Source organism: Athene noctua, chromosome Z (genome assembly GCF_965140245.1).
Source record: "Athene noctua chromosome Z, bAthNoc1.hap1.1, whole genome shotgun sequence".
Lineage (NCBI taxonomy): Eukaryota > Metazoa > Chordata > Aves > Strigiformes > Strigidae > Athene > Athene noctua.
Window position 1 is genome coordinate 35,936,602 of NC_134077.1, and position 15,335 is coordinate 35,951,936.

The 15,335-nt window shown below is 36.8% G+C and overlaps 1 protein-coding gene across 5 annotated transcripts in view; it reads right to left on the reverse strand.

Annotated features, from left to right (window-relative positions):
• Positions 1-15,335, reverse strand: part of FER (FER tyrosine kinase) — a 203,155-nt gene that overhangs the window by 49,220 nt on the left and 138,600 nt on the right. For 3 of the 5 annotated variants that reach the window (XM_074931319.1, XM_074931317.1, XM_074931318.1), the window contains exons 15-16: positions 13,198-13,313; positions 11,631-11,725 (exon numbers count right to left, since the gene is read on the reverse strand). In XM_074931319.1, the coding sequence (XP_074787420.1) occupies positions 11,631-11,725; positions 13,198-13,313 (211 nt within the window). Of the gene's footprint in view, positions 1-11,630; positions 11,726-13,197; positions 13,314-15,335 lie in introns of those variants that run through there. The other 2 variants (XR_012635484.1, XR_012635485.1) reach the window with 2 other exon arrangements.

A 15,335-nucleotide genomic window follows, 5' to 3' on the forward strand; every position in this document is an offset into this window, starting at 1 on the left:
TAATTCCTATAATTGGACTATGCTTAAAAACCAGTAATCACTAGCCTTGAAAAGGATTCCAGATTAGAAAGCTGTGATGGCCCTTGTGAAACAGAACATACATGAAGGACTGGGTTTTCTTTAGTCTAAAGAAAGACAATGAATGTTTTTTAAATGCAGACTCATTAAATAATATATATTACTTAAAAATTGTTCTAGGTAAAGCAAAAATAATGATGTGGAATACCAACAAATAAAACTAAGCAAATAAGATGCATACAGAAGTTCTTGCAGCTACCAAAACACTTTGCTTATTTTTTATTCAGTTTTCAAACAGATTTTCTAGTTTCATCTACTTGCTAATTAATTTTTGTACAATCTTGATACAAAATATAGTATCGTCAAAGCCTAAAATATTTGAAAAGAGAAAAATCAAACTCTAGTCTCAAATGTTACAGTAAAAGAAGACTGTATAGTGGGGCTTTGGTCTTGTTTTATCAAATAGAGAAGCTATGAATCAAAAGAATTTTTCATCATCACCACCTACACCCCAACAAAGGAATCTTAATGTTCCCTCTCTTCTCTTAATATCCTCATAGCTGGAAACTATGCAGCAAATAGGAAAGCAGAGAGGCCCACATGAAAGTAAAAGATAAAAAAGAAGGGAAGGGAAGAAGAAGAAATGAGGTCTGTATGTGGACCCCGTAGAGGGCTGGGGGAAGAAAGTGAAGTTGCACATGTATATGTGGAGAAAGGGAATCTATGGGAGGGTGCCTGGTTCATAGGGTGACGTGCCCAACAAGACGGAAGCAGGCAGAAGCATGGCAGGTTGCAGAGAACTAGAGACAAAGAAAAATGGAAGCTGGAAGGTTAGCTGAGTGCAAGAGGAAAGGATAAATAAGAGAGACAAAAACTAGAGAAACAGGCAGTGGTCATGTTTGTGCGAAGAGAAACTGTAGGGTAGACAGAAGGTGGTTTTCGCAACAGTTGTGTATTTAGCCAGATAACTTATTTGACTAGAGAAAAAAAGAATTGAATGGAAAACAAAGCCAGTCACTATCACTGTTAAAAATCTGCATCTTATCTCTGATTTGAGTTTGTCTAGAATTTGACTGACCTTTTTTTTTGTTTATTTTTGACAGTGTGCAGTAAAGACTCAGCATGGGACTTCAAGATAAAACACATTTGACATTTGCTGGCAAAAGGCAGCTACTAAGGACACACAATACGACCAGTGGAGCGGATCATACAAAAATTTATAATAAAGTTTTAAGGCATCTCTTTAGAGTAGCAATTGGAAAAAATCAGAGTGATCTCTATAGAGATCGCATTGCCTCCAGAAGCAGGAAACAGGAGAAAAACCAACCAGATATAGAGCAGAAAACACAGCAGCTGAATCACATAATGTGAAATTAAAAGTTAACATTTTTTTCAGCATTGAGCAGAATTCTGGGCTTGTGTATGAAATCAGCTGCACTTCAGAGACAGCAGGGCTAACCTTGACACATTCAAGATGATAATTAGTTTAGCAGAAGAGATCAGATAATATGGATATCATACCAATGAATAAATCATACATAACTCAGTCTCAGCACTGACAGTGCAACTAACAGCAAAAATACGTGGAATTGGCTTGTGATTTGGTGCTATGCACTAACATATCACTACATACAGAACATAAGAGTAATTCCACAAAAGTCAGTTAAGAATTAGTAGGTTGTACTAGCTCTACCTCAGCAGCAGCTATAATAGATCCGTAAGCATTTCTCCATGCTATGCCATATAGCCCTCCTTTCCAAGACCAAAAAGAGGACCTGATAGGTCAAGAAGAATATGGGGCTTTATTTGCAAATGCTCCTGGCCTAACATGTCCCATGGAAGTAAAAATACCATGCAGAAAGTAGAAATGGCGTCACCTTAATTTCAGAAGAGATGGAGTGAGTAAGTCAAGCTGGACCAAGGTCAGCTGCAGGGAGGACAGCATGAACAGGGTGCAGAGATAACAGAGCTTGGGTTAAGAATGGCTTATCAGATGCTCTTACAGGCACTACAGAAATGGCTGTGCTCTTTCTGAACATGACTGGGAGCCAGTGTAGCTGAAATCAAGCAGTGCTGCACCTGAGCTAATAAAACCTGTCACCTCTGAATTGTTTCTGCATCAATGGCACAGACAATGTGCATCCCAAATGATTCTATACAAATCTGAACAGGTTTACCTTATCCAGTTGCAAAAATGGATGTTACGACCTTGCTGAACTCCACCTTCAATACATACGTCTAGATATAAGCTGAACATACATAGCTGAAACCTTATTCAGAAAGCCTTCCCATACTATTAGATTACTGGATGTTTCCATAGATGTTTTTATGTACAAGCACAACTCGACCTGTTTCAAGCTGCAAATGCTGAGCAGATCTACTCTAATATATGTCAGCATGAGACTAAATACAACAGGGAACACAAACTCTGTGTTCAATTAAGTAGGGGGTTGTGTTTTTTGCAACCACGTATCCATTATCAAATAGGAATTCTATGGTAGTGTCAGGAATGCACACTAGTATTCCAGAGAAATGCCTACAAATCATTTAGTATTAAAGTGCAAAATGTCCAGAAATGCCCACTAGGGAGGGGGTGTGGGAATCACATTCAGAGAAGATCACTGATAGAGTAGACTAAATAAGGCCTATGGCCACAGAATGGATTTGAAGACGAGAAACAACTGCTGGAAAGAACTGTATGAGGTAAGGATCTTGTACGGAAAGGAGATCTAGTTTTCATAATACTGTAATATATAATATAATGTATTATATTATCATAATATATATGCTAGAGGAAGTTAAATTAAGACTCAACAGACAAGTCAGATTCTTGAATAGTCTATTTTTGAATGCGTGACTTAGCAAAAAGAAAATTAATACACAATATTTCTGCAGATGTAATTTTAACTATTTTGATTATAAAAATGTTTAAATATATAGAAACTTGAAACAGAAAGTAGGCTATCGGCTTGTGATTAAACAGTCCAACAGCTAAAAGGAGCAGGTCAGAAAAAATGTGACTACAAGCTTCCTTCTACTACCTTTAATCAACCATTGGAAAATAGATGTTTGTATCTATTGTCAATTAGACAAATCCTTCCAGAGAGCTGGTGCAGCTGTGATGATGGTGCTGACAACCTGTGCAGACTCTTTTTGCTGGAGGGACAGAGGCACCTTTGAAGGTTCTACAAGATAAACTATTGAAATAGTTTCATGAAGTGGTAAATGCACCACAGGATTACACATCTGTCTTCAAAATGCCTAACTAGAACACACAGTTCACAATCACATAAAGGTTCTACCTCTAAATTAAGTTCTCTGGGCAAGCTAAAATTTAAGTAAATTGAAATTCACATACAGAAGGAGAAGAAATAATTTTGTGGCTTGGGATTGCTTTTTACATTTTACAGATTACATATGAATTTGATTTGTTCTTCCCTTAAACCTAGGAAGAGTAAAAAACATTAAAAAGTTTAAAGGGACTTCTGCAATATGTTTCTGATTATATGGGAGATTGCATGATAAATTAAGAACAGATGAAAACACAGTTAAGTGATCCTGAGTGTTTCAGTGAATTCAAAACTCTTATTCTCAAAACAGAAATACCATAATAAGATCCATGATCACTTAGAGAGACGTTGGGATGAAGAAGGTAGTACTGAGGAAGGGTAAAAGAGGAGGGTATTCTAGTTTATTCTTTTCCTATCTTTTTCCATGAAAAGATGCTGAGTTCACTCTGACAGGAGAAAAGAACAGGAAGCAGGTTTTGTCAACCCCTTGATAATCTTTCCTACACCCCATTTAAATCCAGCATCCATTTGTCTGAGGTTATCAGTGCGGGCTCTAGCCAGCTTACAGATAATGCTAGCAGTATTCCAGGCAGTCTCTCTGATCATCATCTAAATTTGCCAAAGGTGAGCTGTTACGAAAACTCCTTATGCCTTGTGTGGCCTTAAAAGACACTGGCAAATTTTTCTTCTGTTCTGAATACCAAAGCAGCTTCTCATAATTACCTCCCTTTCTTCAGTTTTAAGGTCAACAACTAAGGATAAAGTTAGAGCAAAGAAAAATGAAACCCAGAAAATATGAGTTAAATGCTCAATTTTTGGATTGATGTGGCATCACAGAAATGTTACGTGATTTCTTACACTTTACACAAATTCCTGCTGTTTCTCATTTTGGAAACCATCTCTGACAAAAGCTTATCTGCATTAGAAAATTCCTGTGGTGAAGGCTACAGACTGTATTCACAGTCTCAAATATGCAGCAACTCTCACTGAACAATTTTAAGACTAGCATCCCACCTTTACTACATTACTTTTCAGTCAGGTTAGTCAAGTCCACACGACAATAAAAACTCACAGTTCTATACTAACATCAAGCAATTGGTAAATCTCAACATACAGGTTTTTTTTTTTCTGAAATTCATTAGCAATTCTTATTTTAACTATTTTGTCTTTCTTAGGATAAACTGAGTATTTAAAATATATCACAACAGATTATTTAAAATTTACTCTAGTAAGTTATGAAACAACATAGTATTAATATTTTTAGATTAGAAGATACCCGAAAAAAATCTCCATCAATACCACCTTTGCAACAAACCTTATCAAACCATCTTAGCCAACATTTCATTATAAAGTAGTATGAAAAAAAGGAAAAATATTACAAAGAAAGTAACTTAGAGCAACCCGTATGATTATCAGAGTTCTTCATAATACTAACAGGTTCCAATAGCCTAACTTTTTTAAGCAGAATTTTTGGAAGGTTTTGAAATCTTGGGCAGTATACATTAACTTGAGAATTATACTTCTGCTTTTCCTGGAGCTGAGCTGAATCATTTCTACTCCTTCAATGCAGGATTTAAAATTCACTGCATGATACCGCAATTGCAGTAAAATTTATTTGATTGTACTGTAAAATAAACCATGCCTTTTTGGCATGAAGTTCTCATTAACTTTATGCTAACACAGCATCTGAAATCTGCTCTTGTGCAGTGGAGACAGAGAAGAAACTGGTGATCAAATACCGCTTTTCTTTATTCAGCCCCATCACTGGAGTCAGAATCAGTAGGGAGACTTTACCCACTGCATTCTCTTCAGGTATTGCTGCAAGGTAAATCTTACAGATAATGCTATAATAGATTATTATTAAAACACAGTACTCCACTGGATGCATCCCACTTATTGTGCATATGCTATGCAGGTGATCAGCAAATGCTCAACAAATTAGATGGTGTAGCTCACTGTGTAGAGAACTCTACAAGAAATTACACTGATTCTGGATCTCACCTCATGTGCTCTCTGGCTCAAGACATCACACCACATGCCCAGGGAGCTGAGATTACTTGTATCTCTGTATCTAGAAACAGCACATCTGACCTACCACACCAGTGCAGAGAACATGCCCGTATACATTGCTCAGGCCCAACCGAAATTAGGAGTCCTAACAGAATGTGAAGCGTAGAAGCTAGCAATATGAAATCAGAAAATATAAGCAAAGGTAAGCACGCAGTGAAAGAGAAATAAAAGTCTGACTTCTATTAGGAACACAAAATCCATGCAAAAAATCAGCATATCCATGCACGGGTTATGCTCCTCAAATGTTCTTTCTTTTTAACAGTCTTAATATGTTCAAACTGGTAACTATAGTTGTCATAAAGAGTCATAACTATCAAACAAGAAGAGGAAATAAATCTCTGTGAGAAGTTCTCCATTAGCAAAATGTTGTAATACAAAGATCATTTCCAAATAGAGGTTTTTTTCAGTTCTTAGTCTACTAAAAAATTCACAGAAAAAAGTTCAGGTTAATTTTTATTACATGGTAGTTGAGAAGCCACACAGCAACTGCAGCACTGGGCCCATGTAAGGATCTGGGCAGTAGTTTGTTTTAGTTAATATTTCAGTATCATTTAGGTAAAAAGAATAGAATTAATTATTTGGAAGACTGCATTACAGATTATTACAAATGTATCCATTATGCAAACACAGATCAAAATTTTAAAACATCTGCTTTGCTAAATTGCTTTTTCATAGCAGCTAGCTAGCATAATTCAAGCATGCAAAAGAGTTTTCTATAGATCTGTTAACTTACAAATATATAAAATGTTTATAAAAAATATTAAGGACTCATTGACTCAATTTCAATGGCTATCTCCACAGTTTTGGGAAGGGGAGGGGAGGAGAGGAGAGAGAGAACAATTTGCTTGGGATTTCAAAAATCATTAATTTTATTTTTTGGTAGCTCTCATAATAAATTCCCGAGTGACAGTTTTACACCATCTCTTCTATACATGTAACTTTCCATGTATATATGAAGGACGTTGTTGGTGCTAGATATATTTTAGCTTCTGTTAATGTATGACAGGGAATATTCTAATTAGGAGTTTTTTTATCAGTTAGAAATGCTTTTAGAAAGCAATAATAAATCTAACTTACACAATAAATAAATACTGTTCTACACAAAATAGAAGCACATACCTCCCAAACAACACTCTTTAGAAGGCCAATTGGTGGTTTCTTATTAGTAAGTAGCCACCACCACTTACTGATATTTTTATTTGTGGTATCTGTGTTACAAAGAATAAAAAGCAGTTGACAGAATGTGCTCTTCTGTATTCAGAGGAACTATTTATTATATGTCTTTACTTGGGCAGTATTATCAGTTGCTTATCTGGAAAACGAGAGAAGCAAGCTCTTTAAAAAATATTCCTGTAGCTTTTTTCCTATATTGCAATGAAGGTGCCCAATAAATGTTCATTAAAATGTAAGAAAGCTTATTTTGTGATGGTCATTGGGCATACTTTATTAGACAACTGTAAAAAATATCTTTGTTAAAATATTTGTTCTGATCTCCGAGTCCTCAGAAGAAACGGTCTTTCAGCAGTTTACAGGAGTCTCTTAACTTGCTATAAGAATCATGTGCAGCTTAATTTTGAAAAAGCATTAAGACTCTTACTCCTATGTTTTCAATTTAGTGGATTAAGCATCCTAAATCTATGTCATCATCAATGGTACCATCATAAAAACATGGTTAACAGTAACAAAACCCCCCAAGTTCTGTCTTTTCAGGCCTTCTCCTTTCTCAGTTTAAAGGACTGTTTTTCTCATTAGATGTTGTCTGAGAAGCTAGAAGGACTAGAGTAACCTTATCCGAACCAACTAGAAAATGATGCCACATTCTGCTTACAGAATGCTCCTTCCCTTCTCAGCTGTAGAGGTTCCTGCAGAAAGACCTGCAGACAGAAAACAGACTTGGCCCCTAACAAGCCAGCCAAGGCAGAGAGATAGGATGGATTTTTTCACATATAAAAAGAGAATTTATATAATACAGATATGTGTTACATTAATATATTTCCCTCATTTTTTGACATGTGGCGGATTCTGAAAAAGATAACCAAATCTTTCTGTAGTGAAGTAATCTGTGATAAGGATTGACACTGGCTGGATATATACAGTAAGCTCAGTATGACCAACAGCAAGTAAGTGAACGGTAAGTAAATGACAGTTCTTTTTCATTAATATATATAATTTCTTATCTACCTTTTCACTTTGGCTATGTATCTGCAATATTGTCTGCTACCTTTTTTATTATTTCAGTTAATCCTTGCTACATCACTCATCTTGAAATTTCTGTATCAATGTGATTCCTACTTTAGCACACATCACTTGTTAACACACACACCCACCCCCCAAGAAAAGGGATCTACCTACAAAGGGTAATTGTCTTTGACAACTCGCTTTATTTCTGTATCTGTTGGCAAAATCTGGGTTATTTTTGCATGTAACAATGGATGCACAGATGCTTAAATACGCATCTGCCACCTTCTATATTGTTTTCATTGATTACTTTACCCAGATGCATAGTTTTTAATCCCATTTATATTTGCAACAAGGGAAAAACGTTTATCTGTAGAGACAGTTTATGACAGAATCACTAACAAAGTAGCATCTCTCTACATGAAGTGCTCAGTTTCAAAATACATTTTTAATACCTGAATTAAGAATCTGGACTAAAATCTGAATCTGAATGAAAAGCAGAATTAGCTGCTGTTGAGCCACACCCTAGTAGTCTCAAAAGACATAGTAAGTGTACACCCTACAGGTATCTGGGATATAAAAACAGCAAGTGCAAACATTAAAGGTAACTCGGAAAATACAGAAGAAATCCCACATTTTATGAAGATGTTTCTAATTTTCTCCACGGTAAAAAAACTGTCAGACATTTATTTATTACACACCTTCTCAGCCATACATTTACAGACAACAATTCAAAGCTAAAACATGCCATTTTAAGTTATTAAAATGAATGTCAAACTGCTTAAATGCCTTCAAGCATAAACACATTTAAGACAAAACACAGACAAAGCAGATACAAAGCAGTTAAGTACTGAGTGCAAGTCAACAAGCCTAACACTATTCTGTTCTTTGAAGGGCAGCATTAAATACCAAATCAGAGCACTAATAATTATTTTAGGTAATCTCATTCAAACTTGTCATTACAAAACATAAAACCACTAACATCAGAATCATTGCTTCTCTGAAACATGCTAAGTAAATGTTTCGTCTTTACCCTGCCAATTTCCTCAGAGTTGGCATCATTACAGTTTCTAGCTGATTTGGTCAGTCTCGTGATGTGGTAGCCAAGGTATAAGAGAACACAGGAAAATGTGATGGCTTGATCACAATACAGTGTTTATGAGGGCAGGCAAGCACAGAAGCTAGCCAGAGGACTTACAGACCACCAAATTCCAGCCAGGAGACAGAAGAATTTTTGGAATCACCTGGACTGAAAAATAGTCATGAGAATGAAAGGTTTGCACTAATTCCTTGTCAAATTCCACTAGTATATTTCAACCACTTGTCCTTAGGCTCTGAAAACCCTGAACCAGAACGATAAAGGTGTTAAAAATCAGCATTTATTTTTATTTTCAGAGATGTCTGGAGAAGCTGATTACCAAAGTATGCCTTAAAACCCAGGATGTTGTATTTAGTCTCCATTTTAATAAAGTTAATCACATGTACAAAAATAATAATCTAATATAATCTAATTGAATAAGGGCAGAAAATTCAAATAGGTCAAGATTTCATTAGTACTTTTGTATTAAAGCCAGCAGTCAAGAATTAGAAACAATCTAAGTCTTCATGAATGGAAAGGTTCTTAAAACAGCTTGCTGTATAATTCTGAAGACAAATCCAGTGATATACAAAACAAATATAGTGTTGCATATTAAGCAGTACTAGGTTACCAAACCCTCCTATTTTTCAGCTGCTGAGAAAATGAACAAAGATAAAATGGCCCAAAAGCTGTTATCATCCCAACAGTTTGAAATTCTCTCCAGTCATTGCTGAATAATATAAACTCAAGATTCCAAAAATAAATCAAGAGCAACCCACAAACTGAAAAATACATTTTAGTAAAGAAAAAACTTTTATATTAGCACAGATATATTTGAACTGACCAGAGAAGGTGCCCTGCTGGATCTCCTCTTTGTGAACAGAGAAGGGCTGGTGGAGGATGTGGGGGTAGGAGGCCAACTAGGGCACAGCAAACATGAAATAAGAGAGTTCTCTATTCTGAGAGAGGCCAGGAGAGGGGGCAGCAGAACTGACATCCTGGACTTCCAAAGGGCTGACTTTGTCTTGTTTGGGCACCTGCTTCACGGAATCCAGTGGGAGATGGTCCTGAAGGGTATAGGGCTTCAGGAAGACTGGACACTCTTTAAGGAGGAAGTTTTAATGGCTCAGGAGGAGGGTGTCCTCACGTGCTGTAGAAGCCATCCCAGAGAAGACCACTCTGGCTTGGACAGGGAGATCTGGCAGCAACTCAGGGAGAAAAGGAGAGTTTACAGCCTTTGGAAGAAGGGGCTAGACACTCACAATGATTACAAAGATGTTGTGAGGCTATGCAGGGTGGAAATCAGGAGGTTTAAAGCCCAGCAGGAAATTTACCTGGTTTCAGCAATCAAGGATAACTGGAAATGTTTCTGTAAGTATGTGAGCAGCAAAACCAGGGAGAGCCTCCATCTCCTGCTAGACACAGGAGGAAAAATGGCAATGAGTGATGAGGAAAAGGCTGTGGATGTTGTCTACCTTGACTTTAGGAAGGCCTGTGACACCATGTCCCACAGCATTCTCCTGGTGAAAGTGGCTCCTCGTGACTTGGATGGGCACACGCTTTGATGGGTAAAAAACTGTCTGGATGGCCGGGCCCCAAGAGTTGTGGTGAACAGAGTTAAATCCAGTTGGCGGCCGGTCACGAGTGGTGTCCCCCAGGGCTCGGTTTTGGGGCCACACCTCTTTAACATCTTTATTGATGATCTAGACGAGGGGATCGAGTGCACCCTCAGTCAGTTTGCAGATGACACCAAGTTGGGTGGGAGTGTTGATGTGCTCGAGGGTAGGGAGGCTCTGCAGAGAGACCTGGACAGGCTGGAGCCATGGGCTGAGGCCAACTGGAGGAGTTTCCATAAGGCCAAATGCCGGGGGCTGCCCTTGGGCCACAACAACCCCCAGCAGCGCTACAGGCTTGGGGAGGAGTGGCTGGAGAGCTGCCAGTCAGAGAGGGACCTGGGGGTGCTGATTGACAGCCAGCTGAACAGGAGCCAGCAGTGTGCCCAGGGGGCCAAGAAGGCCAATGGCATCCTGGCTTGTGTCAGCACTAGCGTGGCCAGCAGGGACAGGGAAGGGATTTGACCCCTGTACTCAGCACTGCTGAGGCCGCACCTCAGTGACCGTGCTCAGTTTTGGGCCCCTCACTACAAAAAGGACATTGAATGACTCGAGCGTGTCCAGAGAAGGGCAACGAAGCTGGTGCAGGGTCTGGAGCACAGGTCGTATGGGGAGCGGCTGAGGGAACTGGGGGTGTTTAGTCTGGAGAAGAGGAGGCTGAGGGGAGACCTCATCGCCCTCTACAGCTCCCTGAAAGGAAGTTGCAGAGAGCTGGGGATGAGTCTCTTTAACCAAGCAACAAGAGATAGGTCAAGAGATAATGGCCTCAAGTTGTACCAGGGAAGGTTTAGACTGGATATTAGGAAGCATTTCTTTCCAGAAGGGGTTGTTAGGCGTTGGAATGGGCTGCCCAGGGCAGAGTCCCCATCCCTGGAAGTGTTTATGAGTCGGGCTGACTCAGCGCTGCGGGATATGGTGTAGTTGGAAACTGTCAGTGCTAGGTTAACGGTTGGACTAGAAGATCTTCAAGGTTTTTTCTAAGCTAGATGATTCTGTGATTCTGTGAAAGATGATCCAAATCTGAGTTATTAAAAGGGAAACATTACTCAGCCGTGAAGTTTCTTTACATACAAGCATCTCAACGTTCACTGTATAACTCTATTGTTAAAGCAAGTTCCATGTAATATCTTATCAGGAAGAAAATGTAGACAGAGCTATCTTTCAACAAATTCTGTTGTCTCAAATGGCTACAGAAAAACCCAGATCTGCAAACTGCACTCCACTCCAAAGCTAGCAGAACCTAGTATTTTCAAAGATTCATGACACAGCTGACTTCTGAGATCGGTCATAAGAATGCAGATTAAGATAAACAGAAAACAATACATTTTACATTATGGCAACAATACCTATGAAAATATGCTGCAAAAAAAGGAAAAAAATTACCTGGAACAAGTTCCATAACAATATATATAGGTTGTCGTTGTGTGCAAACTCCTATAAGTTTTACAATATTAGGATGATCATACTGTTTGAGTATTCTGCAAAACACACAGTAATTTTATTATATTAATAAACTTTATTGTACAAACTAATTAAATATTATAGGAAAATATCTTAAACCCTCAATGTTATTTTAATGAAACATGTCATTACTGTTATCATAAAGGAAAAAAATCAACATAATGGATCAGTTATCATTCTGTTTGAAATGGAGGGCATAATGATTCAGTAATAAATCAAGAACACTATATTATTCGTATTGCAATTTTACCATTTGTCTGCATAAAATTTGTCTATATAAGAAAAATGGCCTTACAGGTTTGCAGCTTCTCAAGAGCTCTTGCAATTAAGTATCATTTCAGTGGTGGACCAGAAGCAGAGCTACATCAAAAAAACATGCACACCATGCCTCTACACTTCCCTGCTGCACTTTTCAAAAGCACACTCATTTCAATTTTACTTCAAGATATTAAGTAATACCAAAAGTTTTAGAAGAATATAAGGACAGCCATTTTAATTTTGGAAATTAGAAAAAAAAATTACATCTTTTTACACAAATACTTTAATAAGAACATTTACAGGCTAAAACAATCATGCTATGATTTGTAAGTGAAATAAAGGTCAAGGAAGAATTCTACAGAGACCTTGTAACTTAAATATTTCTTCTTTGCTGACTTAAAGCACCTCCTCTTTATTCCTTTTTTTTGAGGACCAGGAGTAGAAGTTATGAGCTGTTTAAAATTATTCAATAGATATGGTGGCTGATCTTCATTCTCTAAATGTAGATAGAATCTTTTACTTTTCCATATTAATCATACTAGTTTGGGAGTAAAAATTAAAACTATGAAGCTTCATAGAAAGAGGGAGAAAGTTAATTTAAACAACTGTGAAATTGTCTCAATACACCCATCTACCCTGACGTCTCAGAACCTACCTACCTACATTAGCCTATATTCAGAATACTTAGCATATTGTGCCATGGCTGTAACTTGAAAAATAAGTATGCAGTCACATGCTTCCTGACACAGCACAGAATATCTCTACTGGAGTGAACTCATCTTACAAAGAGAAAATTACTAAATGGGGTAACCTAGCCACATTTGATATTAGTCATGCATGTAAAGTAGGACTTATGACATATAATCACATTTAAATTAACAGCATCTTCCAGTCTTCTTATCCTAATCTTCAGGGCACACCTCAGAAGAAGTTCTAAATGGAAGCACTTAAAAGAACAAAATTGTGTTTTATAGGCATAGCCATATTGCTTTGCCTAAGATGTAGTTTCAGCAAGTACAGATGCTACTGCATTCACATGTTAAAAATGGCTATGTTTAGTTACTGGGGCAGTAGCTGTGGAATGTGAAGGAGAGAAAAGAAGGAAGAAGTTTGACTACTGTTTCTTTGAGTTTTTCTAAAGGTCAGATTTTGTAAATCCATCTAGTAATAAAGGTTGAAAAAAAAACCCAACACAACAAGTGTATATTTCAATCAAATTTAGATAACCTACCTGGCTTCTGACAGAAATTTTATTTTCAATTCCTGAGGAAGATCTTCTTTACAAGTTTTTACAGCAACAGGAGTTTTATCCTTTAATGTTCCCTTATACACCTCACCAAAATTACCCTGAAAACAGGACAAAAAAAAATCATCCTAAGAAAACAAAATCTTCACAAGTCTCCAGAAAATTAATGTAGACAACTAATGTAACTGGTATGGAACTTTGAAATGTGTTTATGAAGTCAAACGAGGTGTTCTTCCAGTACCTGCCCCTAACAATGTAGTTCTACAAACACAGTACATCTATTATATGGACACAGCATATGAGTTCTACTTTGACACTGCTGGAAAGATACAAAAAATTACATTAATTGTGTAATTACAACTTTCATATAAAACATCTTAGTAACTTCTAAAGTCAACAGATAGTAGTACATTTTTTTCTTATTACTCCTGCACTCTTACATTGTCACGCTATTATATTTTATCAATAGTTTTAAACTTGCAGTCTGTAAAACACCAAAAGATGACCTGCGAAATTCAGACAAAACACATCAAAATAACAGAAACGTTCTCACATATACAAGAAAGAAAAAGTGTAAAATAGGAAAAATAAAGTCACTAAATATTAATTTTGTTCATAAATTAAAACCACTGAAAAAAAAATGCACTTTAGTCTCTGCTCTGGAAAAGTTATGTGATGGACAGTGTTTTTAAAAGCTAAGCTCAGCACTGCTCTATAAAGGCAATTATGTAAGGCCTCACATTTGGACAAGACTTTAGAAGGTAGCTCCTTTTATAATCAGATTTTTTAAGTCTTCAACAACATACCTCCAAGGTAAGTTGTTTATTATTTTAGCTTTCACAGAAAAATCTGAAACATCATACAACAATCTCCATCAGATTTTTTATCTAAATAAAAACAAAAGAAAAAATAATTTGGACACAAATTGAAGGAAGAAGGAAATTGTGGGCTATACAAATAAACACTGGTATCAATGAAAAAACCTAAGAGGAAAAAAAAAAAAGAAAACTGAAGTTCTAATACTTTTAGTTAAATTTTGTATTTCCCAAAGAATAAATACAACTCAATTTTAAATCTATGTCTGATAAATCTCCACATAAATTCCACTTCTGCCTCCTGGTATCTGGGGCTGCATGTGACTTCAAAAACCAGCAAAACTCTGCTGGAAATGTTTTTCTTTCTTTCCTGAGTGATGAAGATTTCATTGTATCATGCATTTGAATATCATACTGCCAAAGTAAAAAGATAGAAAAGAGAAAAAAGAAACTCACAGATGGAAAACAGTAATGTGCTGCTATTAACAGGGGAAGAAATTTAGGCCTAAATGCAGGTTTCCAGTATTATTTACATATCTTAGGGTAAGGAAGATATAGCTGGCAAGTAAGGCAAAGGATCTATGACAGCAATCTGTCCTTCTAAAATAGCAATTCTAGAGGCCAAGACACTACCTCTTATATCTAAAATGGCAAGAGACACCCAAAGGCAACAAGCTGAGTCACTCCCAACACACTTTTCCTCTAGCCTTCTCATCAGACTTATTTACAGTGAAAGCTGAACACTACCTTAAGGACTACTGAAGTATTGAAAATGCCTTTTTTCTTTATTTAAAATATTTAATTATTATCAGATATATTATTTTTTTTAATATAACATGTTCCTTTCATGTAACTTTCATTTTGTGGGGTATTATAGAATTAATACTGAGTAAATAAACAGACCATTCTCTCCTGAGGTGAAAGAAAATCTTCAACTCTTCTAAAGCTTGCATCCTCTTATGCATTAAGTTTTTATGATTTTCCCCCTCATCTCTTCCAGGACACTCAAGAATTTATAGACCATCAGATTTCTCACTTCCACGGTGAATGGCTGTAGTTCATTTAACGTTTTGTCATACGGATGCTGATGATCCTGTCATTCTTTTCCAGTTTGACTATTTCTTTTTAGAAATGGATACATAACAGATTTATACTGTGTTTGAAAAAAGATTTGATCCTGTTCTGTACTTTTTAAAGAACATACCCTTCTATGATCACTTTTAAGTACTGAGTGCTTTGTGCCAAAAACATGCAATGCACATGTAAAATCAGTTTACTAAATTAACACATTTTCAGATTGCTTTGTGT